Here is a 27,023-nt window from a genome sequence, read left to right as displayed (position 1 = left end):
CTGCGAGCGAATGCGAACTTGTTCGACGCATGCGCACTACAGCTGCTTTGTGATACTGTTTTAGTAGTCAACAGCAGGCACACGTGCTGGCAATCCACACAGGATTGTCCACATGTCGAGAAAAAACTTGCAAATCAAGCAAGTAAACCCAAACCCCCAATATTTAAACCATGATCAATGGAAATTGTTCACACTGTACCACCCCTGTTCAAGACAAATCTACACCCTTGATTACAGCACATTCATTTCTCTACATATATATAGTGATGGGCAGCTTGGCTACAAATAGCGAAGCTATTAGCTTAACTACGTTTCTGAGTAGTGAGGTCATATTTTAGTGAGGTTATATTTTTGACTAGGTAGCAGCATACACCGTTACATGTCTTGTACGTGGTGTTTACTAATGCCAGTTTAGAAGAACTAAAGATGTCCGATCACAAATTAATCGCTCATATAAGTCTATTCTTTAAAGTGAATTGGTCTCACGCGATAGGAAAGGAGTCTGGATGCCTCAGAAAGATTTCGCATGCTGCTGAATCATTTGTGTGTGCTGTCACTTGCCAATAAATCATGGAATATTTTATAACATGGTAAATAAAGATAACGCTGGTTGCAGTGGATCTATCATTAATGGAAAGTTCATTGTTCATGCTCAATAGGTTTTTCAAGGGAGAGAGGGAGGGGTGTTCACCAAACTAAATCATGCAGCCCTTGATTCGGGGTTCCTACAGCTAATAGTTGTTTTGATATACTGATAAGGATTTTTCTAAAAGTATTTTATAGATATTGCACTTAAAAAGAGGGATTTATAGTCAATTTAACATTCATAACTATTAATAATTAATAGTTAATAAATTATTAATAACATAATTTATTCTGTTACTTTCAGGATTTCCATAGGAGCCATCTTCTTTTTTCCAGAGTCAAATATTTTTTGAATGTCAGAGCATTACTTAAGTTAGTTACTTAGTTATTTGATGTCAAATAATAATATCTTCATTCTCCTTTTATCATTTTCGGAAAAACAAAACCTCTAGGATGAAAACAGCTACAGAAAATAAGTTGATAAAATAGTAATAATAATAGTAAAAAACTTTATTTTTCATGTAATAATTTCATTTCACATAATTAAAAATAAATCAGGTGCTTTCTGTCATCAAAATAAGAAATGGCATATTTGTTCATAATAAACACAGTCATATTAAAGGGAAAAATATATGTTTTTATTTTAATTCCAGAGAAATTTACAGCCAATATCTTTACATGGGTACATCAATATCTGACGAAACTGTAAAAGCATCCTATTGTCAGTTTAAACCTCTGAATGATGTATCTTAAAATACTCTTTAAAATATTTGCATTATTGTATGCATTCACACTCCACTGAAGCAGCATTCAACTGAATCTAGCTACAACAGCAGTATTTCTACCAGTGTAAAGTCACACTCCTCACAGACACACTTAAACCTACACTCTCACTCCATTTTCCATTCGTTTACAACCCCTCTCATGCCCTCTAATGGACTCGACCATTTAAGGACAAAGGGTACTTCCACACACTCTTTGGATTCAAACAAGCCCTGTATGAGCGTCCTAAGTATGGTTCCTTTTCATTTCTGAGGTATAAAAAGCAGTCAGTTTACATTTCAGCCAGGTGTGCTAACATTTTTTAAAGCGTCTTTCATCTTATCCCGTGCCAGGGCATAGCGTTGCACGATCTGTCGGACGTAATCCTCTTCCTCTCGCTTCAGTATACGCAGGAAGTTCTGGAGTTCAGGATAACTGAATGCATCCCACTGTGAGAAAAACAAAAAATATCAAATCATTGGGGCTTGGGTAGTTCAGCGAGTAAAGACGCTGACTACCACCCCTGGAGTCGCATGTTCGAATCCAGGTGTGCTGAGTGACTCCAGCCAGGTCTCCTAAGCAACCAAATTGGCCCGGTTGCTAGGGAGGGTAGAGTCACACGGGTAACCTCCTTGTGGTGGCGATTAGTGGTACTCTCTCAATGGGGCGTGTGGCGATTTGTGCGTGGATCACGGAGAGTAGCATGAGCCTCCACATGCTGCGAGTCTCCGTGCTGTCACGCACAGCCAGCCACATATAAGATGTACGGATTGACTGTCTCAGAAGCGGAGGCAACTGAGACTTGTCTCTGCCACACCGGACAATTAAATGACAATTAAGCACATTTACTCCCCTGCACTTCTTATTACAGTAATGCATATTTGTTCTCCCTCATTTTCATTACTGTAATGGGGGAAAAAGATTATTCATTAAATTTGCAATGTATTTATATATCATACTAGTTTGTATAGCTTTTACTGCCATTTGAATAAAAGAAATCAAGATGTATACTCACATTAACTTCCCCCGTCTCATTCTCTTTAAGGACTAAACTGAGGACTTTCTCGTTAGGTCCAGCACACAGACGCAGGAACAGAGGGTGCTCATCATCTGCTAACTTCCTCAAGTACACTGAAAATAATAGGATATATTACATATTTTTTTGAAGACGCACGAAAACATGTTAGATATTAGGCAACATTAGGTAACGTCTGTCAAGACTTGACAAAGCCTGGCCTGAAAGTTTAAAAAAGTTTTCAAAGTTTGAGGTTTAAAGGTTACAACAAGTTGTTGTTTTTTTAACAAAGTAACAACCTTACAACAAACTTAAAGTCTGCATGTAATGGATGTTGCGTTCCATACAGAAATGTAGGCAGATCTCAACGCAAGTTTACAATGAGTTGTGGAGGACTAATCACCGCCTAACACACCGTCAGCAATCGCTTTCGATGGGGAAGAAGTTTGTTTGCAGCAGGCGGAAGAGGATGAGCACACAGAGGATCATTTTATCACGGGAATCAAGCCTTATATGTTATTAACTGCTGAGAGTACTTACGGTGACCTGGACGTGGAGTAACCGCGCCACCACGAGGACCTAAGTAGTGGGAATTGGGCAATCCAAATTGGGAGAAAAGGGGATAAAAAAAACAAACAAACCCCATTTCGTGTTCTGTCCAGTTTTTGAAGCATTTGCGGGTGAAATGCTTCGAACACAACCTGATATCCCTCCTGCTTCAATATGCAAAAAAACCAAGCCACCAGGCCTGCAACCAAGGTATTTGGGGGATTGGGAAAAGGGTTTTGGGAGAGCCACAACCTAAAATGCACCTCCTCGCCATCTCTGTTTGTTATGCATCTTTTTTACTCGCTGTAAAAAGCTCAATGCAGACTGGCGGTCAGAAGAGAGTCGTTAAAAGATCTTCTGCCCAAGCCGTCACACTGATTTTCAGATTTTGAGGGAAGATTACGAAGACAAACAACTTTTATCAGGGGACTAACTTGCATGGATGAATTGTTCACCACGAGACTAGTAATGTGCGCTACACAAAGTAAACAGGGTCAATTTTGATTACATGCAGACTTAAAAGCAGATCAAAGGGCTTCTGCATGATTGTTTACATTTGAATTTTTTGAATGTTTGAAAAGCCTTGGCCTGTTTGAACATTCCGTCAATGCAAGTGAATGGGATTTTTCTGAGATTTGATATTCCGTTGTTCGAAAACCATAAGTTTGATCAGTTAGAAAAGTCTTGGTAACCAGGGTCAGAACAGTATGAATGTCTGTACCAAGTTTGGTGGATGTAGCTTGAAAACTTGATGATTTTGGTCTTTGTTTAGGGGTTTTGGAAAAATGCTAAACCATGTATGTAAATAACAGTATGATGGCTTTGTCAAGCCAACATCATTAGCATGTGTTCCACACCTTGATTCTGTCGCTCGCTGCGTTCGAACAGCGAGAACTTTGCGGGATTGTCCACTACGGTAAACTTTTTCAGCAGAGCTTCGATGACCTCTCTGGCGCACGTGTTTGAGCTGATGTGCAGGTGTTTCACTGTGTCTCTGGGCAGGTAAAATGAAGTGCGTTGCTTCAGTGATTTATCTTCCTGACATTCGTCATCCAATCCAGAGGAGGAAGACGGGCTCCGTGGAGGTGGGATAGACACGGGGCGGGCCAGCTTAAACTGGACCTTTATGAAGCCAGTGTAAGACCCGTCACGGTTCTGAAGATGTAGAACAAGGACGGGACATGAGGGTGAATATACATTTTTGGATGTACTATCCCTTTAAGAAGCCAGATTACTCAAACACATGATTTTCTTTGAGCTTACCAGAACCATGAAGAGGTTGCTGTTGACCTGAGCATTGTATTCTTTCACTTTCTGTTGAGTTTCACTGACAGACAGCTCCAGCTTCCTCCAGTCTACTTGTTCATCCTGTAGGATAGATGGAGAGGCAGCGTGTAATTCTATCAATCAGATGACCACAAGAGGAAATGAGACCGTTTAGATTGGGTGACGTATTACAAAAGATATACACCAAATCTACTAGGCCTGACCAGCTTTATAGTTCTTCAAAAAACAAAGAGGGATCAATGTGAAGTGCTTTGACCAAATAAACAGACATTTGTGTGACTCAGTAACTGTTATTTAATCACAATAGCTAGTTGTGTCAGTACAGCCTAATCCCAACAGGAGACGTTGCTAACATGTTTTATAAGCACGAGTTCAGGCTACACTGTGAGATACAGCTGGATGCCTTTACAATCAACTCATCGAGACCACAGGATAACCCTCCCTCTTCCAGAAACAGCAGACAGGAAGTGGGAATACACACACTATCCTTTAAATAATACAATATTCACTCCATTAACTCTTAAACTCTAAGTTTAAAAGCTTCCAACATTTGCGAGATCCCTGGAAATACTCCTACCAAGGTTTCTTCCTCATCTAATTTAACATCTTTAGAGAGTTTTTCCTTACAAATGTCACCGTTCGCATGCTTACTAAGAGGTTTGTAAGGCACCGTTCTTTGTAAAACAGCTTTTTCTGGAGACATACTAAGTAAAAAGTGCTATACATACACATGGACTTGAATAAATTATTATATATATGTTAAAATATTTTATACATATTTGTTATTAATACTTTATTACTAATAACAATTAGAAAAGTAGTTTAATTTATATATTAAATATGTAATATATTTAAATATAAATGTAACAATTTATTCACATCAATTTGCTTGTATGTTACTCTTGCTTAATGTTATGAAAATGAAATAATTACAATTTAATTAATAAATATTTTCTCATATATTCGCATCAATTTGCTTGTATATTACTACTACTTAATGCTATTAAAATTAAATAATTCCAATAATAATTTCAATGCAATAATATGAAAAATGTATTCAAACAAATGTGCTTATACCATATATTACGAATATTCTTTGTAAAATAAAATTATTTAAAAGCTGTAATATTTAACCATTTATACAGATAAATTTGCTTGTATATTAAGATACTATTATTTAATGTAATTAAAATGAAACAATTAAAACAATGATTTACATGCAATTAAAATATTATATGTTAAATTTATAAAATTATATAGGTATATTTAATGGATACATTCAGAGTTAACATTTACAAGCTCAAAAAATGCTTTTGAAAATAGCTTCCATGTTTTGTTAGAAGAACTAATTTGTTTAATACACAATACATGTTTCAGTTATGAGAAATAAATACAAATAAACCTGGAAAAATAATTTCAATTTAATTATGTGTGAAAAGCCATAATAAGACAGACTGCAGGGATGCTTTGATTTGTTACTCATGTTTAGTGATGCTCAGTAGAGGAAACCCCCCATAACACACCCACGCGCGCGCACACAAACTTCCTCTCACATCATAACTTAAATATCATGGAAATAAAATGCACATTTGTATTCATCAAATAAACAGAATATACCTTGGTAATATTATAATACTTCAATCAATTGTTATAAATATATTTATTTACTTTGTGAACATATGCATCATTTAAAAAATAAACAGGCACGCGCACATGCTTTGTTGGCAAAGCGAATCAAAAGTGACGCAAGATATGCGTTAGTTGAGTTTTTTCAGGTTAAAATGGGACCATCAATTCAATAACACAAAACTAAATACGCTAATGGTTCATATTATATTTCTTGTTGTTATTAACACTTGTCTTACTCTGTCTTTGCGCTTCTTGGTCTTTCTGAGTGACGTACGCGCGGTGTAGAACTGCTCGAGCTCGTGCTCGGAGTCGCTCTGGCTGCAGTATCCGCTGCTCGCGCTGCTGCCCCACGTCATGTCGAACCACTCACATTCCGTCATTATCACGCCGAACCACACCGAGACCGAGATTACCAGTAGTTTATAAAAACGGATGTATATGACCGAGGATGATGTGTCTGTCTCTGACCTCGTGTAACCGGTATGTAACCGTTAAACGTGATTTAAAACCCCACCCTTCAGTTTGCCCCGCCCCCCGGATACAACACAAGGGCCCCTCCCTCCATTCAAAAGGGACTCCGCCCCCTTTTAAAATCCTAAGTGTTTGGTGCATAAAAGATGATACAAAGAATACAAAAGAAATTATATAAATAATACAATTTAAAGTATAAAATAATAAACATAACATAAAATTATTTATACAAATATTTTTTATATTTCAAAAACATAAATTCCTTTTTATATAATATATTTTATCATGTGTTAACAGTATTTCTGCATTGAGCACTTTGACCCTTTTTGGTCTCTTAATAAGATTCATGGAAGATTGTTTCTATTGACATTGTGTGCCAGCCTTTTCTTACATTGAATTAGATTTTTTTTGAGCAACACGAAACAAAAACAATATATTTTATTATATTTATTATATATAAAATGTAATAACTATGTTTATTTTAAACAAATGTAATGCATAATATATTACAATTATATTTATATACAAGTAAATAATATGATTAAACAGAAAAAAATATATTTTGTCATATTTGTATATAATGTCATATTTATTTGATACTGTTTTATATGCAGTAATAAAATGTATTCTATTTATTTTTAAATAATGTAATACATTATATATATTGCAATGATATTTACTGTATATATAATTCTATGTAATTAAACAAACATTTTTATAATATTTGTTATTTATAAATATAATAAACATTTATTTTAAAATAAATGTAATACATACACAATTATATTTAAATATAATTATATAAAAGGATGAAATAATAAACTATATATTTGATCATATAATGAAATGTGTATTTGATACTGTTTTGTACAGTATAATATAATATTATATAATATAATGTTGTGCTATTTGTGTAAGCCCTGTATATGTGTGGTCTAAAAAATGACTGGCTCTCAGGAGAATATTACGTATGTTTCTAATATGTCCATACAGTCTGCCTAAAGTGTGTTTCTGGGAAAGTGATGCTTGTATTCAAAAGGATTACAATTAGAAGAAAGAACATCACACAAATGTTGCATTGACAAATTACATTTTACAGTTATTTGCACATTTGTAATAAGGAAAAGCCCATTGTGAAGCACCATTAACTTTAGTTACTTTACCAAGCTGTCACCGAGCCCCATATCACTTTCACTTGATTACTCAAGAAAGACTCACTTACACAGGCAATCAATAGCAGATCTGTCCTTGGACAAAGAAAGTCACAGTGATTATTACTCAAAATGATTACTTATTCACTAAATGTGCTTATACAACCCTAAATATATAAAAGTACATGGAAGCTAAACACCCTGCCAGTGTGATTTCAATAAATAATCATTAAAATCCTCAGAAAGTTGTATCAGTATCAATCTAAAATGGATCAAACTTGTATCATGTTCTAATTTGTTACATTAGAAACTGTTTTATCGTGCGGTTGCTAGGCAACCTCTCCCCCGCAGGCGCTGTCTTAAATTGCGCTTGGAACTCACGTGACTGTGGAACTGTAATAAAAAAAAATGGCGGCATTAAATTGGCGCGCTGAGACGCAAAACTACCTCAAGTGACAGATGACAGGGCGGGAAACAGTAATTACGTTTTCACATCAATGTATGCGCAAAATAAACAACTTTCCCTCTCAAACTAACACAAACAGAGGAGAATATCTTAAAAGCATTTGTTTTCTCACCACATTAGTGTCTGTTTCGATCGTGTCCTCACAGTAGTTTGATTGGTCGGTGATGGAATCACAGTTTGAGCTGCAGTCCAGTTGAATAAACGGTCGACAGCGGGAATGACAGGTGTAGTTACAGTCTAAAATAAATAAATAAATAAATACAACATAAATTGAGAAACATAGTGTTTGGGCAACAAACTAAAATCAAGTTTTTGTTTTGGTTGAGTTAATTATGTACAGGTATTTAGCTAAGCCCTTATTCTATGCCCTGATCTCACACATACATCACCCAGACGTCTATTTGATGTGTGTTTATATCTGGAAGATGTATTTTTTAAGTTGTTATAAGACCTCTCCTCTCTGATGTCAATAAGACGTTCAGCAGATGTCTTTGAGACTTGCATTGCTTGCAATGTTTGCAAATCTAATCTTTTTAAGATGTTTAGCAGATGTTAATTCAAATGTGATCACAGATAGCACATATACATCTCAGAGGTGTCTGTTTAAGAGCGTTTCATCTGGAAAGCATCACAGTCTAATTAACATCATCTGAACATCTTAAAAAGATCTGATTTACAAACATTTTAATATTAAACATATCACAGACATCTGATGAATGTCTTATTGACACCAAGAGGAAACGTCTTATAGATGTATTGATGTATTGCAGATGAGCAAACAACCTACAAAATGTTGTGTGGGGATATTAGGAGCTCATCTATTAACTTTATGAGGTTTGTTGATTGTCACACGGTTTGTGTGTTAAGGGTTCAGGTCTATTGTACGTCAAACAATTGTATGAAGTATGAACAATCTTGCTAACTCAAATAGTGACAAAGTAAAAGTTTTGGTATTGACAGTTGGCTGAACAACACGTAGTTCTCTCAACAAAATTTTTTGCATTTAGTGAACAAATTAAAAATGACTAAACAACTCCAGCCAGGTCTACTAAGCAACCAAACTGGCCCGGTTGCTAGGGAGGGTAGAGTCATGTTGGATTAACCTACTTGTGGTCGCTATAATGTGGTTCTCGCTCTCGGTGGGGCGCGTGGTGAGTTGTGTGTGGATGTCGTGGAGAATAGCTTGAAGTCTCCACACGCACTAGGTCTCCGCGGTAACGAGCACAACAAGCCACGTGATAAGATGCGTGGATTGAGGGTCTCAGACGCGGAGACAACTGAGATTCATCCTCCGCCACCCAGATTGAGGGTAGAGTCACATGGGGTAACCTTGTGGTTGCTATAATGTGGTTCACTCTTGGTGGGGTGCGTGGTGAGTTGTGCGTGGATGCCGTGGAGAATAGGTGAAGCCTCCACACGTGCTACGTATCCGCGGTAACGCGCTCAACAAGCCACACGATAAGATGCGCGGATTGACGGTCTCAGACGCGGAGACAACTGAGATTCATCCACCGGCACACGGATTGAGGCGAGTCACTACGCCACCACGAGGACTTAGAGCGCATTGGGAATTGGGCGTTCCAAACCGGGGGAGAAAAATATGTCTAAACAAAGCAATGTTACCGAGGACAATTATTAAGACAGTTGTTGGACTCAAAAACTGTACTGTATCACGTTGCCTTGATTTTTTCACTTCAAAGTGAACGTGAGATGCCACCCGCTCATGCGCTGAAAACACCTCTTCATGATCATCGCAGGCGCTCTGAGTGTGTGTAGCTTTTTGGGGTTTAATAATTAATACACTTGGCCATGTAGTGAACTGCTTATCCGGAGGTGAGATACTACTCTCAAAAACACTAAGAAATGACAAATAAAGCAATAGATAAAAGCTTGATGTGAATGGACATTATAGTAATGTAATATTTACTTTAATTATTATCTTGAGTGTTTTGGATTGTGCTGTGAGGATCTGTAAAAAAGTATTAAAATAATTAAATTTTCTTTTGATTAATGTTTTATTTAATGCATTTCATTGGACACCATTTTGACAACAGATTCTCAAATACAGAATTTAGAAAAAATTACCACCCAATAACCACAATATGCATCATGACCGCTAAATATTACACCTGTTGGGCACATAAAATGTCCTGGAAAAGTGTGGGATCCCTGCTTACAGCTTGATTGAAAATGAGGCCCAATGGTTGAGTCTGGGACAAGGCTAAAACAGTCAAATGTACATAAAAGGCATTTTAAAAGTACCATAAATAAATGTTGACATGTAAGGCAGTTTTAATGTAAGCTTTATGTCATAATATAAAAAAGTTAAGATCTGTTTGTTTAAAAAAAAACACCCATAGATTTGTTGATTTAATTGTGTAATTATTTCGATATTAAAATGCTCTGCTATCCCCAGTCAGTGCTACGAGTTATCAATTTGTAAGATGATTTCCCTGTAAAAAACTGTGACTCTGACCTTGGCCGAGTCTTAAGGGTCTGACTGAGACTCAATCAACGTTGCCCCCCACCCCACAAACATACAAGTGTCCCAGCAAAGTTCACCTCCTTGTACCAGCCCTGTCTCTGACCAATGGCAGACTATGGAAGTGTTTGGGAAACCTGTTTGAAAACTCTAATTATCTTTGCAAATCCATTTTTTTTCAATCTCTATCCAACATAAAATCACAAACGCACTCTGTCTCAACTGTCTATTTCCCTTTCCAAACATCCTATTGGCCTATGGTTATACAGCCCAAGACACCATAGTTACTCACGTGTACAGCGAAGACTCTGTTTGTACAGTCCCCATATAAACTCCCCGCACAGGTCACACCAACTCAACTGCGTTTGACCGCAGGGCTGGAAGTCATGCCCCTGCCCGGGTTTACCCATCAGCCAATCGGGGTCCTCCAAACGCACCTGTTCCCCAACCATCCGCACCACCTTTTCTTTGCTCCACCTTTCCAGCGTTTGTCCCACGGTGACCGGAGGGCAGGTAGGGGGCGCTAACTCGATGCGATCATCTGGCGCCAAGTCTTGTAATTCAATTAGCTCACATTTTGCCCCATGTTGGGAATGCGGGCAGCTATAAAGCATGGCTCAGCAGATCAGATAGCACACAGTTGGGGTTAGAATAGGATGCTGGATGAAACCAGAGAGATGATTTAGATTGAATATTCTGTTGGACCACTTTAAAATGACCCTGTTTTTGCGTCATGTGTGCAACGTATATCTTAAAATGTATCCGCTAATAGTTGATAAGTCCCGTATGAGATGATTTTTCTTCTCCAGAATGCCCAGATTCATGAGTTTGAGTTGAGATGACCACTAAAGTCACAGTGGTAATGTTATCAGCAGTGCTTTGTTCAACGTCTGGCTCAATCTGTAGGAAACACGTGGAGATGACATTAGATTACAGTACATTGTGGTTATCTATGTCCATTAATGAATCAATTTACTATCCTTAAAAATATTAAAATAGCAGCATTTTTACTAGTGGCCTCAGACTTTGAGCCCACTGTATGTTTTTACCTCTCGGCTCTTCGGACCCTTGATATTTACAGAACAGAGAATGAAATATTTACTTTGCATGGGGTACACAAAAGCTTCTTTACACATTACACAAAATGTCTATGGACTGTGTACTCTTGTAGACATACACATACATATAGGGATTTAACATTCCAGTGGGGTTGTACAAACAGATCTTTACTGTGCTAAAAGCATTTGACAACATCTATATAGAGACTGATCAGCATGCATGAAGGAAATTTCACTCAAGGGGTTTTGGAGCGTTTCTGTTGTAGGGCACCTCTTTTGGCTACTGTCCTAATCCTGAGAAACCCAAAAGCACTACACCAGAATAGAAAGAGGCGCAAAACTGGGACACAAAAAAGCAAAAATAAATAACAAACAAAACAAGCAGATAAATACATGTTTAAATGGATGAATGCATAAACAGAATAGAAAAGAAAATATATACAAAACTAGATGTGACAATATGGGCAATTTATTATTTTTTATTTAAATAAATAACAAATATATACATTCATAAACGGCTACATAAATAAAGAAAAATATTTGCTTATTTATTTAAATAAATGTATATGTAATATATATTAATGGATATGTATTTGTTTGTTATAATTATATTAAATAAATACAAAATAATATTGATGCAAATAAACACAAATAAGCAAATATATATATATGCGTAAATATTAAAAGAATATAATTTAATAAATAAGCAAATATAAATTATTATTATAATTTAATATAACAAATTAGATGTAAAAAGATGGGCAATTTAATTTAATTATTCAAATAATGTAAATAAATAAGCCAATATACGCAAGTAAATAAATGCAGAAATAGAAATGTTTCCTGGTTTATTTAAATGAATTAAAATAAAATACATAAAAGATATTTATATACATAAATGTGTTTTTGTTTGCTATATTCTCATAAATAATTACAATATTTTTATTTAATAAATAAGTAAACAATATTGCTGCACAAAACACAAATAAGAAAATAAAAAATGGCATAAATGAATGCATGAAATAAACGAATAAATGAGAGTATCTTGATACAGATTAGATGTACAAATGTGGCTAATTGATTTTAATTGCTCTAAATGAAGATAAAAAATAAATAACACAATAAGCAAATAAATAAATGCAAAGAACAACTGCATAGATAAATGAAAATATTGTTATTTTTAAGTAAATTTATATAAAATATATAAATAATTGACATAAATACATATGTATTTGTTATATTTATAATTCAAAATGTAAAAATAAAAGATATAATAAATGCAAAAAAAGTATTAATGCAATTAAAGCAAAGGACACAAATAAGAAAATGCATTAATAAATACATTATATATATAAATTGCAATAAACTTTTAAAAAGTACATCAATAATTTCTGGATTAAAATCAGATTATACAGTTGCTTTCCCTTATTTGTTACTCTTGTCATTGTTTTAGAAGAGCAACCTACCTCAAACCGAAAGAAAACACTTTTAATCGTCAGAGGAACCTCACAAAGAAAGTAAACGCTTCAATTCTCCCAAATCTGTACTCACGAAATCTCTCATTTACGCGTAATCCGTGCAAAACGCATCTACATTGAGAAAACGGCTAGAACAACATCTTCCATCACGCAACATCTCAAGTCAAAACGTGATCTTCGAGACCAAGAGATGTTTCCTCATACGAGTTGAGATTTTCTGTAAACAGTGGGCGTCCAACGCGGTCAAGGCTCGAAACCGGGTCGATTAGTTCCCCCTTCGAAAGCGCACCTTGTCCATCCCGACCGCCAATGCATTTGTGCGCCTGCGCACCAGACGCAGATTAACGCTTAATCTGGCTTGATCTGTCCTACTTCTGATGCTCTGGTTTTAATGCAACTCTGAGCAGACATCATTTCCTGCAACATTTGGAGTGGACCCTGAGGTTTATATTCGGCCTGTGGGTTTATTTACAATGACCTTGTTTAAAATTAAACTCCACACGCATTCTTATGTCCTTAAAGGAACAGTACACCAAAAATAAAAACAGTAATAATAAAAATAATAATAAGAAAATCTGTCATTGAGCATTTTTACATGTATGATCTTACACTGATTATGCTTAATAATAAACCGACAACATGTATGTTAAAAAAAACTCCTTCAACTGCCGTCTTTTACCGGAGTAGCAATTTAAGAGTACACCAATCAGAACAAGTAAATTTTTGCCCACTTTAACCTGATTTCATGCTGCATGTAAACATCTTTACTGGTGTTCTTCTCATCTTATCCAGTGCATCCAAGTGTTGCATGCATGTCTGTTTACGTTTCGATATCAAAAACAGAAAATAATACGACGAGTTCAAGTCGCATGTAAACACGTTGTTTATTGCGTTGCCTTATTTTTTTTATGGTTATTAGTGTATTGGTGTGCATGTAAACATAATACGCTTTTTTCTGCAGAATTTTTACACCCTTTAATTTTCATACAGTGACAGTTCATAGCAACACTCAAACTCCAAAATAGATTAAATGGATCATAAAAGTGGCCAATGCGACTTTGTCCGCGATTTAAAATGTCACACTGAAGCGGCGCACAAGATTTGATGTCATTGATGGCAAACACCAACGTACCCAAACACAACGTGCCAGTTCAAACATGCATAATGGAGAATAACGTTGTGAATAGCATCTTAAAATTCGGTCTGTTCCTTGACCAAAGCTAATGTATGGCTTCAGAAGACTTGGAATACTTTTATGGTATTTTTGAACTATTCCTTTAATTTATGTATTATTTACAAACAAACATCCTTCACAACAAGCAAGATCACTTTCCATTTTCCCATGAAAAACTTCAGTGCAACAAGAGAGAAATCAAGTACACTTACTTGAGTGGAGCGTGCATAACTCCACAGGACTTGAGTTAAGTTACATCCTCATACACTATCTCTCTCCCTGACAACGGATGTCTTTTGGCATCAGGAAGGGAGGTGCTGGAGAGACCCACAGAAGCAGATAAAAAGATTTCTGTAATTGTCCATTCTGGCTGAGTGCCAGACAGTCACAGGACACACAGGAATTCTGCTCCATACAGGACAATTATGCAGTAATTGGTTATGAATGTCTGATTTTGTACGGTCGCTGGATTCTCCAATTAACAGAGTCATTTCAAGACATTTCCTTAAACAAACCACACTATTGTCCCTGGAATAGGACTGTCACTATATTAGGGACAAATTCAGAGAAATTTTGAATTCACAATAATGTCTATTATGGAGTTAAACTCATTACGAAAAATATAATATATATATATATATATATATATATATATATATATATATATATATATATATAATTGGTCTCACAATCAGACGCTTCACTGTTTGTATCACCCCGCTTCCGTTTGTGCAGAGCAGTGCAGATGTGTTAAAAACTATATCTGTCTCTTTACATTTAATTTTGTTAAATGCATATTTTATCCAGCAGGCAGTGGCAAAAGATCCTTTTTGAGTGTAATATGAGCCAGTTAGGTGATGTGAAGTGAGTCAGCATCAGTCAGTGTTTTCATTCATCAGCACTACGTGATTGCTTGTATTACTACTAATGCTACAAAATGGCTTTAAACGGCTTTAAACGAACAACTTCAGCATTAAGGCTCATCACAGCTGAGAAACACAATAGACTGATTTATTATAAAAACTCTAAGCATTTCCCTCTTGCAGGATTTTGACTTGACCACTTGACTTGACTTTCCACATTGGACAAGACATACTGTTCAAAATGGTGGAGGAAATTGCAGTTTCTATATGGAAAGACTCTTGTGCACTAGCTACCGCGAAATATGGAGGAATACCCCTGCTCGGATGGCTATTTTTCCACTGAGAAAATAGGATGAATTTGACCAAAATTACATTATCTTCAGAAATCTGACTAACACACTACTGCATCTCTCTCACACACACACACACACACACACACACACACACACACACACACACACACACACACACACACACATACACACACACGTTAGCAACAGCCCAAGCTGTGATGCTAATTCTAAAGTGATGTTTTTGAGAGGTTTGAATGCATCATTTGGTTTAAACCAGCAATGGCAGATTCTGATCCGTCGCGTAATAAAGTAGTTCCATGCACAAATGCATTTTGTTGACCGTACTCATTGAACTGTTGTATATACTGCAAGAAATATCACTTGTGCAATTGTCTTTCTCTGCTCTACCCCAAGCTAGCTAAAGGTTGTTCACTGGCAAAGCTGAAAAGCTACCATGCCACCTCAAGTCTTATGATGTACCTTCTGGGCAGCGCCAGCCTGGTTCTGGGACTGTGTTCTGTATGGTTCAGTACCAGTGGAAGTGGGTATATGTGGTACCTGGCGGCCCTCTCCCCATCTCTATGTACTCTGGTTATGAGTCCGGTTACAAACGCTTACATGGCCAAGAAACGACCGCAGCATTGAGATTTTCAAAGCCAAAGTTTCTAAATGAGTAAATTTGAAGCTGGCGAATGATACGCAGGCATTCAGACTTGTTGTGAATGTACAGTACCAACCAGATCAGAGTTTCTTTATATTTTTCGTTCTGAAAATGTGTGATGGAGAAGAATCCTTTGTAAAAAATGAAACTGACCAAAAAGTATTTTTATAAAACACTGTATATCCTTGAATGCATTTCAGATGTACTGAGGACTTCATTTAGATGGCAATTATCTTTGATAATGACTGAAATCGTTGGAGACTAAATAATGCCATTAAATTATTTGTTATTCTTTAAAAGTTCCTGTAAGAAATTACTTGCGTTTACGAATGTCAGGTTATCTTTTTCTGTTCTGTTTACACTTTTGAAACTCATGTATAATATAATTTGTTATGAACTTTCTTCTATAAATTAATGAATAAATATCAGTTGGTCTTCTAGTCTCTCTCTCTCACACACACACACACACACCTTTATGGGTAACTGTGTGACAGGACTTTTATTTTGAAAGTGTAATTGTTACCGGGGAATTTTGCCGCTCTCGCTAATGATTCAGATTTGTTTTTTTTATTCACTGATATAAATGTATACGTATGTTAATTTAAATATAAATGAAAACTTATATAATATCTGAGAGGAATCAAGTAGAAAGAAGACTGGTTTAAATGGTCGTTGATTTATATAAGTAGTTTATTATTACTGTATATCACGAGTTGGAACTGAAAATATACAGCTACAGCCGAATGTAGAAATTTCATTTGTAAAGCATTTCCTTAAATAAATAAAAACAATAAATATAATTTAAGAATTACTTTGTTTTAATCTGTGCCATACAATCAAATAATATCGCGCTTATGTATTATTATCATCATCATCGTCGAATATGGGACTTTTATTTTGAAAGTGTAATTTTAATGGGGAAGTTTGCCGCGTTTTCGGCAGTGATTCTGTCATTTTTATTCGCTGATCTAAATAAATGTTTGGAAATGCCTATATATAACTACCTGTGTCATATCTGAAAAGAACCAAAGGGAAATAACAATAGTTTAATATGACGGTCATAACTTTATAGTTTAATAAGTAGTTTTAATATGACGATATCTAAAATTAGGAGCTGAAATGATACAGCTACAACCGGATAAAATTGATGCAATTAAAATTGATAAATAAAAAAAATGTAGTGTAATGCATTTTCTTTAATAAATGATAACATAAATATCAATATTATGTTAATCTGTAATGGTTATTTAATTAATATCATACCATTATATTATTATAAATTAATATAGGCCTAAACTTTGAGCAAGTTTACATGCACAAAATACACTGATAACTACCAAAAATTATCTTATTAAAAAATCTGTCATCTGACAAAAATTTGTGTTTATATGATTAATGAAATAAACTGATAATGCTCTGATTTTGATATCTAAAACATAAACAGTATGAAAGCCAGTAAACGTGTTTACATACAGAGCAAAATCAGAGTAACTGACCAAAACCGGTCTAAAAACCTACACAAATAATGTCTTTTTAAATAAAGTCAAGCTGAAGTCACACAAGACTGAGAACCAAGGAAGAACTATGTATTGAATACAGGAGTCGTCAAGTTTATTTATGTTAAAACGATATTTAATAAATACAATGTCATTTGAATGTTCTACTCCCCATGCTGGGAACATGAGATGACATGTGCACACCTCCTGGGGTTTGTATGTTTGTATGCGATCACGTTTTTGGGTCCCGACTCTCTTTGATTGGAGGGATCTTTTTTTCTTCTTCTTAAAAAAAGTTCGAAAATGTCTAAAAACATCAAATAAAATGAATTACTCCACAGCATTATAAATAAATATTTCAGGTAAATTTGTACATAGTGAAAAGAAAAACGAATTCATGTCATAAGATGATACAATACAAAGAAAAAACAATATAATAATCACATATAAAATGCACAAAACAGTATTTATATAACAAGGTCTGCAGAATCAAAAATCATAACATGGGTATCTGCTAATGAGAACGCAGATTGTGGGAGGAGTCAAAATATAGAGCTCTAATAGGCACAGAGAATGAACAGTGTTATTGGCTGAGGGATTTGTCAGTCACAGGTCAACCAGCACGTAAATACGAATCAACATTAACACAAACGTTTACCCCATTGTGATTCTTCGAAACGGCCAAACTAACGCTTTAGTCATGACTGTGGCCCCAACACAGATGAAATTGCCAGCTAACGTAATGACAGCGCTAAAAAATCCGAAGCGCATATTCGGGGAAAAAACAACAGCTAGTAGGGTTGCATAACAGTCTACACATTCGTAAGATAATGGCGAATGACAGATGATTTTGTTGCTACGCATTTGAATGAGAACACAGATCCTTTTGTCTGCTTTAAGGCTAATATTGAACTAAACGCACTAAACTTACGTCCCTCCACCAGATTTTAAAGGCTAACATGAAAATACATTCGAGTTTTTAAGGTTTTCCTTGTTTGTTTGTCATTTGTTAAAGGAAAGAAAAGGTCTTGGTGGTGCTGAACGCTAGGCATGGCTTACGTCACTCTACGATTCAACTGTTACGAACTCCTTGTTTGCCCAGTCTGTGATTTCAATGATCAACACAACTAACATCTATAGAGTATACTGAGTTTTTCCATGTGCCGTTCTGTCTAGCACACAGTCAGGTGCTCAGTCTTTCAAAGCATGTTTTTTTTTTACTGTGACTCTTGTGTGGTCGAGATTGACACATTCGTGCTACGACTGCTTTTTGATACTCTTTAGGACAGCCAATGGCAGGCACATGCGCAGACAATGTGCCTACTGCAGTGGACTGTACGCTAATCTATAAATATTGGTCTGAGTGCAGACTGTGCACGAGATGTAGCGGCACGTGGACAACTGAAGTATACTTTGGCCTTAAGAATATTCCTGTAGAACCACCATTTACAAAATGCAATAGTAGTACTTACAATTATAATAAAAGTCATGTATCTTTACTTTTATAATTCCAGGTGATGCCACAAGGTCTAGCAAACAGCTAAGTATCTCTAAAGTAATCTCTTACGAATGCAAACCGTTCGTAAAGACAATCACATTATGTTCGGTTCGGTATTCTCTACAGTTCATAAGGTCCGTTTCCAGGCCCACAAAAGGAGATAAAACTAGGGCTCTTCCCGTAAGCCCTCTGGTCCCTTACTGTTAGGAAAAATATATATCCCCTTTCAATGCATATTCAGCATTTGGATTTATATTATTTCAGTTTCATCCAATCGGATCACTCCTTTCGCAACAATGGAATTGAAGAGGCAGTTGATCACAGTCCCTCACTGGCCATAACCTCAATGACATCGTCATCTGAGCTGCTTCCTCCATTTTCGGCTACGGACGGGTGTGTTTCAGGGCGGCTGAACAGGCTGGAGGACGAGAGAAAGGTGGAGGCAGTTGAGGCAGGAGTAGGCGTAGATGTCAGGCCTCTCGGGTGAAAGGAACTCGGGAATAAAGGTTGGGAAAACGGTACCGGGAAGCTGGATAGCATGCTCGCCATCCCTGGGTTCATCATGAAAGGTGGAAGAGTGGAGGAAGAGGAAGAAGATGATGAAGAGGGAAAGGAGGATGAAGACGCCAACATACTGGCGTGAGTTGTCGAGGTGGTGTCGGTGGAGCAAGTGGAGGCGAAAGAGCTGTTGGATGATCTCAATCCAAGAGTCTCGGAGGGGAACATTGCGTTTAGGTCGCCTAGCGTCTGCCCAGCTTGATGTAGGAGATGCGACCTACTTCCAAGTGTGGGCGGAGTCAAGTGTCCCAGTGCACCCAAAAGGGCGGGGTTGAGCCCCATTGGCGGAAACCCATATGCGCTGCTTAAAGGAAACCCCGGGTAACTCCCGGCAGCACCGGCAGAAGTCGAGGTCCGTTTGCCGCTAGATTGTTTGGATGTCCGACTTTCTGCAAGCTTCCGTTTCAAATTTTGGACGTCCAGGGATGTGATGGCGTCATTGCCAAGCTGCCGGTGCTGCTCGGGTACACGACTGTGCTGGGCGGGTCTGTCCATTCTCGAGGGTTCAGGTGTTCCCGGGGATGGCAAGTTATTTCCCACAGGAACGGTGTCCTTGTTGGCGTAGTACTCTCGGAGCAGCTTGGAACTGTCTGGGGGCGAAGAGCGAGGTTGAGCTTCTGGGGTTAAACGTTTTTGCTCTTGAGGCGATGCGCGACCATTACTGACAGAGTGCAAGGTGGAACCAGAGTCCTCTGTGAGAAAGAGAAAATATTTTGTTAGTACTAAGTTTCACTAGGGGGACTGATTGCTTCTGCTACAAGACACATTTGTCATTAGTGAACCTCTTGAGGCTGTGGCTCCTCCATCAGGTGGTCTTGACTTTCCAGAGCGGATGGCAAATATCCTTCCGTCATTGGTCCTTATGTATGTGCCTGCAGAAGAGAAGCAAGAATATGAAGCAAATATAGCTTACCCATGGAACAGCACTGCAAAAGTAAGGAATCACTCCCAATGGCTGAAACATGAAAATGGGGTACCTTTGGATCCTCTGATAACATGAATACTCTCTCCTGCACCGATCCGGGCCTGGACATCTGTGCTGCTGTTGGACCCTGGGATCACAATATCTGCAAACAAAAACAAGAAACCATGAAGAAACATTGTATAGAATTCAAACACAACATGCAGACATGTGTTGCAAGTGAATGGTTTTTACCTGTGGTGGTGACAACTCGTTGAACATAGACACCAGCCTTTTGCAGGTAGTTGACTGGAAATCCCGCACTTGAACTGGGGATGCCCATGGGTATCTGCCGTGGCATCATGGGAATGGGTGTGGACTGGACCGGCCTGACACTTGCAACTGGCTTCTCTTCTAAATGAGGGGGGGGGCGCCTAAACAAAATGTTAGCATAAATTAAAAGTAATCATCTTAATGGGAAAACAGATTTGTCTACCAAAACACCAAAAGTCAATATTTTTTGCAACAATTTTCACATTAATAGTAAGATACAGAAAGGTGATACACACACATATATATATATATATTTTAAGTTTTTTGGCCTGGACTCACCAGTTTCTCTGGCTGAAAGCAGGGATATTGGTGAGACTCTGGTCACTAGCTGGGTAATAATGTGCATAAGAGGGCCGCTGATAGGGCACGGATGCCCGTTTCTCATCTTCATAGCTCTTCTTGGCTGCTCGCTTTTCTGCTTTGGTCAGTTTCAAATCCTTGCGGTCCATAAGTAGAGACTCATGATGGAATGGTTGCTGGTTTGAAATACAGAGCAAAATTGCGTTATGTGACTGGACACTCCAGGAAGGTTACAAATCCATGTCTGCACAACCTAAATAATATTCATGAGCAACATCTTTGCCATATTAAACCTGGTAAAAATTGATTTATAGAACTCAGAAAGTAGTTGCTGGTGTGAAATAAGTTTACATGACTAGATGCTCCAAGAAGTGTAAAAAGTTTAACATTCATTCATTCGAGAAGGTAAAGCAACATCCGAACAACCTAATTAATAATCATGGCCTAAGCCCACACCATAGTAGGATTCAGAATTTTACAATACGAAAAAGCAATTGTTAGTATGGAATTCAGACAGCAATTAGGCTAATGTGACAGGATGCTCCAAGAAGGTTACGCAGCAATGTAAGCACAACCTAATTAATATTCATGATAGTGTTGCCAAGGTACCAACATTTCAGAAGTCGGTATCGATACTAGTGAAATTTCACATTGCTAATATGATAATATGCTATTGAACACACCCATTTACCCTATTTAAAAAGTTACATTTCAACGTAAATAATAAATGCATGTTTCCTTCAAGTGTTTCTCAATCAAGGATGCATTGCTTGAGTGTTTTTAAGTAGCGCCCTGAAATCTGTTTTCTTCTCTTTTATTTTTCTCCCCAATTTTGGAACGCCCAATTCCCAATGCACGCCAAGTCCTCGTGGTGGCGTAGTGACTCGTCTCAACCCGGTTGGCGGAGGACGAATCTCAGTTGCATCCGAGACTGTCAATCCGCGCATCTTATCATGTGGCTTGTTGAGCACGTTACCACGGAGACGAGGCTTAACGCTCTTCTCCGCGACATCCACGCACAACTCACCACGCACCCAACCGAGAGCAAGTACCACATTATAGCGACCATATGGAGGTTACCCACCCTAGCAACCGGGCCAATTTCAAACTCGTGACTCCAGGTGTGGTAGTCAGCGTCAATACTCGCTGAGATACCCAGACCCCAATCGGTTTTATTCTTACCACATCATGTTTTCCATTTAGTTATTATTTTTATTTTCCAGAACTCCATTTCATCATCAAAAATGGTGTCTGCAATTCAATCAAGTCATTCTTAACTTTTAATCAGTGCAAATATAACTTTTCAACATGTAATTGCATTTTTTTTGTCAAACTGTTTTATTCAACAGCAGTCTTGCTTGTGATATACTGCATAGTTATTATTATTATTACAATGAATATGACATTTTACTATAGTTGGAATACATTTCTGTCACAATTTCTTCAGTTTCAGGGCTCTAGCTTGAAACTATTTTAAAACTTGCTTTTATTATGACAAGTATTTTTTGCCTGAATCTTCAATTTGCGGATAGACAGTTTTCCACACCGAGACTTAAGTCACGTCTGAAATATCATCTCTTTACACTGGACTTTGAGTCTGACGAATGAAATGTAGGACACAGTTTTGGAGTGTTTTTATTTTTGATTGCTGATGTTTGTGTATGTGGTCATTTTCAAATGTAAGGTTTTAAATTGTATTACTGTGATGCACTTTGGACAACTCTGTTGTTTTAAATGCTATATAAATGGTAAATGGTCTGCACTTATATAGCGCCTTTTTAACATTAACTGTATTCAAAGCGCTTTACACTGTGACTCATTCACCCATTCACACACATTCATACACCAATGATGGCAGAGCTGCCATGTAAGGCACTAGCCTGCCATTAGGAGCAACTTGGGGTTCAGTGTCTTGCCCAAGGACACTTTGGCATGTGGAGTCGTGAGGGCCAGGATTCAAACCACCAACCCTGCGTGGCCGACCCGCTCTATCAACTGAGCCACAGCCGCCCCGTGCTGAGTATTTATATATAAATAAAGTTGAGATTAGAGTGCAAATGCTGTGATTTAATAATAGAAATGTATGGTTTACATGTGCTGCGTGGTTCACAGTGGCTTAGTGCTCTGCTCTGTCATCTGATACAACGTGTCATGAATGATCCTCAATGTATGTGAAGTTTCCAGTGTATGAGCGGTCGGACTTATAGTACATTCATTTAAAGTATGCAGCTCTTCCACAGTAAGATGGCAGCCTTTAGCGGTTTAATAAATCACACTAGGAATGTCATGATTTTAATTTGATTAATTGTCCATTTGAATGTAAGGAGTAACAGAGCACATGCTCAAAATGAGCTGTCGTGTGTTAGTCATACTGCGTGCTAGTACCGGATTGAGTCGGTACTACCGGTACTGCAGAAACACTGGTATCGTTACAGCTTTTTTTATATTAGTACCGACTTGGTACCGAAGTGAGTTCAGCCCACACCATAGTAGAATTTGGAAAACGATGTGGAGTACAGTAGTTTTGCTAAGCTTCTACAGAACTTCCACACCAATTGTATTTTGTTTGAAAACGCATCGGTTTTGCTACTTTTATGCTTCTCATTCACGCTATAGTAGCATTTTCCTCCACCGTTACCAAATTTTGGTACCAGCTTGGTAAAAATGTTTCGGTAACTGTTCACATCCCTCATGTGTACCTTGTTTGAGAACTACAGGTGTGCCTGTGTGCGTACCTTGGTTAATAAGTGTGGGTACAGCAAACAGGCCTGTTTTATGACAATTTCCATGTCCTCACTAGGGACCAGTTCTGACCGGTTAGGATCAGGCTCCTCTTCTACAAAGTGCAGCAAAGACTCCACCTCCTTCCGTGTGAAGGTAAGAACAGGGTTCAAATCGTCTACAACTCGATCTGGAACACAAAGGCAAAACAATAATGTCAGTACGGCTCATCATATTACTCAGGGAAACACACAAATACACACACATTCTCTCTCTTACCAGACATGCCCTGCTTGGACACCTGTCGATCATAGATCTTCTTCTCCAGTGTGAAGTCACACACCAGCCTGTAGATGTGACAAGGTTTGCGTTGGCCATAGCGATACACGCGACAAACAGCCTGAGCGTCATGACACGGATTCCACGAGGCGTCGAAAACCACAACGCGATTCGCCCCAATCAGATTCACCCCCAAACAGCCAGCCCTACAGACAAAACCATCTGTTAGTCCAAAGCTCCTCCTCCTCATCATCATCATCATGTGACCCCACATGTGGATCATTTTCTAAATTAAGTCACCTAGTGGACAGCAGGAAGACCCAGGCTTGGTTGTTTGCTGGGTCGTTAAACTGGTTGATGAGTCTCTCTCGCTCTGAAGCTGATGTGCTCCCATCCAACCCTGAAAAGGATCCATAAACACACACACACTGGGGCTGAGCATTTTGACTAGTTTAATATTGCATTAATGATGTCTATAATATAGTTCGTTTAAGTTGTTGACTGGTTTGTGACAAGTTGTGTCTGATCCAGCATTAACCGAAACTCACTGTAGTAATTGACGTTGCGGACCCAGTTGTGCATCCCGGTTTCTGTTTGGATTGGCATGGGCCTCCGACAGAGGAACTCTTCGATGACTGTGAGTGTGGATAAACTCTGACTGCAAGAATAACACGCAGATAAATGAGCTCACGTAACTGGTTTATCTTTACAAAATAACAGCATGACTGACAGAAGAGATCATTAAAAGTCAACATCTGTGAATTGTCAAACATGGAGATTGCAAACACAGTAAATACAACTTTGTTCTGGTCTCGTCTTGGATTTACATTGGAGACTTTATGTTTAGACTCTGCATTTCAGTTCCTACCTGAAAACCAGTATTTTATCTCTTCGGCTAACACTCTCGTCGATAAGGTGGAACAACAGAACCATCTTTGCAGAGTTTTCCAAAACACCCGTCTGGTAGTTGGTCATGATGTCTTTTGCCTAAAATAAACAAATTAATTAGGTGAAATATGTTTCAATGTTCAAGATCAGTTTATCTCTGTATGTTTATCCCCCCTACAACTTAGGGGGCTTTCACACTGGGCACGTTTGCTGCGGTCCGATTCCGAGTGCGATTGTTCCCGGTGCCCCCGCAGCGTTGGTCTGGTTTCACACTCACTGGATTCTATCGAACCCCGGTCCATTTGCGTTCAACTTACGTCATCAGAAACACGCATGGTGTACACAACGTGACTCATCATACTTTGTTTTTTTTGGTGCCATTATGCACAGCAGAGTGAATGACAACTGCGTATATGTGCGCTTCATGGCGTAACTCATCAGATGTCCAGTGGAAGGCGGGTTACTGCTGCTCACAAACTGCGTTTTTTTGAGGAGAAGATTGCAAGGAATTAATCTGCATCTTTGTTTACACTGCACGCTTACGCTCGTGTCCAAGGTGAAGTTATCGCCACTGTCATCTCCTACTATACCCTATATTTATAACCTATTATAGTATCTATATATAGTATTTATAATATAGATAGACAGACAGTATTTATAGTGTTGATTGTACTTGTATGTCATTATTTTTTGGGACTTTCAGGAACGTGTGGATCCTCGTGTGTTGTCGAAACTAATGATATCGTTATCGGCTAAAACACATGCGCAGGTTACTTTACTTCCTGAACGAGTGCGCACCCGAGTCCGAGTTGCTTTCACATTCACGCGAATCACGCTACAGGTCCAGTGCAACCGAACTCAGACCGCCTCCTACAGGTAGTCTCGGGTTCGGTACCACGGTGCGCTCCATGGTCCGCATGACAGCTTTCACGTTACCAATTTATCATGCGAACCGTGCTCTGTTTCGGACTAAACTGCCAGTGTGAAAGCACCCTTAGACAACTTTACAGCTCAACATTTCTCCACAGACTTAAGTCAGTGCATTGCTGTGAATGTATTTTGCTTTTACAAACTTGAGGATGAGGCTAAATTATTTTCTGTGGTAATCATCATTATGACATAGATGCTGTCCATAGAGCATCACTTTTTTTAAAACCCGCAAAACACTGTATAAAATTGAAAATGGGTGTTACCCATTCATAAGTGATGACTTGGTTGGCTCTCTCCTGTAAGGGATTCAGACCCATTGTAGCCACGGTCATCTTGCTGTTGGCGGGGTCGGATGTTTTGCCCTTCAGTCCCGGGGCAGAGCAGCGGGTCCCGCTGGTGGAGTTGAGGTCATCCAGATCCAGATCTTGCTCATTGGCCAGATTCTCCTTCTGAAGAGCCTCGTACAAAACATCAGGATGATTCCAGATCTACACCATACAAAGTAAAATAAGTAAAAACAGGATTTTTGTTGCTTATCTGAAATGAGTGTTTTATGTGCTATGTAGATATACGCTAAAGTTCACATCTCAAAATTCCCTCCGCAGTCCACCTAGAACATTTAAAGATGCTGCAGCTCTTTCAGAAGTCGTTGCATTTGTTGCATCACAACTATGAGAACATTCACAATATGACCACATTTATATTCACTGAATATGCAAATGTGAATATACATTATTGTTACGGCTGTCAATCGATTCTAATTATTTATCAAATTAATCACATACATCATTATTTGCTGAGAAAGGTCTCCAAATAAAGAATTAAAATATCAAATAATGCATAATAATTCAAATGTTTGTAAATATAATATGTAGGGCCTGTAATTAATATAAAATACGGATTGAAGTTCAGTATGAAATAAATTGCAATATTGTGGCAGATGAATCAAGAATTGACAAAACAAAAAGTGGCTCAAGAACTCAATATATATTGTGATTTATTCTCATATCATTGAACAGGCGTACAGTACTATGTGCTATAATAATATATTATAATAGACATCTTGTGTTCACTGAATATGCATTAATAAATAAGGTCATATGTTAACATTAATTAATAATGATTAATTAGTGTGAATTAATACTAATACAAATATATAATTACTAGAGTATATATTTATATAATATTATAATAT

At 37.7% G+C, this 27,023-nt stretch overlaps 2 protein-coding genes across 5 annotated transcripts in view; both read right to left on the bottom strand.

Annotated features, from left to right (window-relative positions):
- Window positions 1-1,208: 1,208 nt before the first annotated feature.
- rassf1 (Ras association domain family member 1) lies at window positions 1,209-14,358 on the bottom strand. Of its 3 annotated transcripts, none has more exons than XM_052121240.1 (7): window positions 14,320-14,358; window positions 10,690-11,297; window positions 8,028-8,152; window positions 4,175-4,279; window positions 3,769-4,066; window positions 2,363-2,478; window positions 1,209-1,796 (listed from the first exon to the last, which is right to left on the bottom strand). In XM_052121240.1, exons 2-7 carry the CDS (start codon window positions 11,009-11,011, stop codon window positions 1,647-1,649), a joined length of 1,116 nt encoding a protein of 371 aa, XP_051977200.1. In that variant the 5' UTR covers window positions 11,012-11,297; window positions 14,320-14,358; the 3' UTR covers window positions 1,209-1,646. The 3 variants fall into 3 exon arrangements, with proteins under 3 accessions (XP_051977200.1, XP_051977199.1, XP_051977201.1); XM_052121239.1 differs by lacking the exon at window positions 14,320-14,358 and adding an exon at window positions 12,922-13,284; XM_052121241.1 differs by lacking the exons at window positions 8,028-8,152; window positions 10,690-11,297; window positions 14,320-14,358 and adding an exon at window positions 6,064-6,321.
- Window positions 14,359-17,523: 3,165 nt separating this feature from the next.
- Window positions 17,524-27,023, bottom strand: part of LOC127639542 (helicase ARIP4-like) — a 24,831-nt gene continuing 15,331 nt past the window's right edge. For both annotated transcript variants that reach the window (XM_052121606.1, XM_052121607.1), the window contains exons 12-22: window positions 26,092-26,316; window positions 24,879-24,997; window positions 24,559-24,668; window positions 24,311-24,410; window positions 24,011-24,216; window positions 23,746-23,921; window positions 20,990-21,186; window positions 20,633-20,811; window positions 20,454-20,543; window positions 20,259-20,348; window positions 17,524-20,168 (exon numbers count right to left, since the gene is read on the bottom strand). In XM_052121606.1, the coding sequence (XP_051977566.1) occupies window positions 19,237-20,168; window positions 20,259-20,348; window positions 20,454-20,543; window positions 20,633-20,811; window positions 20,990-21,186; window positions 23,746-23,921; window positions 24,011-24,216; window positions 24,311-24,410; window positions 24,559-24,668; window positions 24,879-24,997; window positions 26,092-26,316 (2,424 nt within the window). In that variant the 3' untranslated portion in view covers window positions 17,524-19,236. The remainder of the gene's footprint in view (window positions 20,169-20,258; window positions 20,349-20,453; window positions 20,544-20,632; window positions 20,812-20,989; window positions 21,187-23,745; window positions 23,922-24,010; window positions 24,217-24,310; window positions 24,411-24,558; window positions 24,669-24,878; window positions 24,998-26,091; window positions 26,317-27,023) is intronic.

Source organism: Xyrauchen texanus, chromosome 48 (genome assembly GCF_025860055.1).
Source record: "Xyrauchen texanus isolate HMW12.3.18 chromosome 48, RBS_HiC_50CHRs, whole genome shotgun sequence".
In the NCBI taxonomy this organism is placed as follows: Eukaryota; Metazoa; Chordata; class Actinopteri; order Cypriniformes; family Catostomidae; genus Xyrauchen; species Xyrauchen texanus.
Note: the sequence above shows the minus strand (reverse complement) of the source record. Positions and strands in the feature narration are given on the sequence as shown.

What these genes read in the sequence shown, in the direction of transcription:
- rassf1 (XM_052121240.1), bottom strand. Translation starts at nt 11,011, where the DNA reads ATGCTTTATAGCTGCCCGCATTCCCAACATGGGGCAAAATGTGAGCTA. An exon ending in TCGAAACAGACACTAATGTG is followed by an intron (nt 4,280 to 8,027) that starts GTGAGAAAACAA and finishes TCTATCCTACAG; the next exon opens with GATGAACAAGTAGACTGGAG. An exon ending in ATGAGACGGGGGAAGTTAAT is followed by an intron (nt 1,797 to 2,362) that starts GTGAGTATACAT and finishes TTTTTCTCACAG; the next exon opens with TGGGATGCATTCAGTTATCC.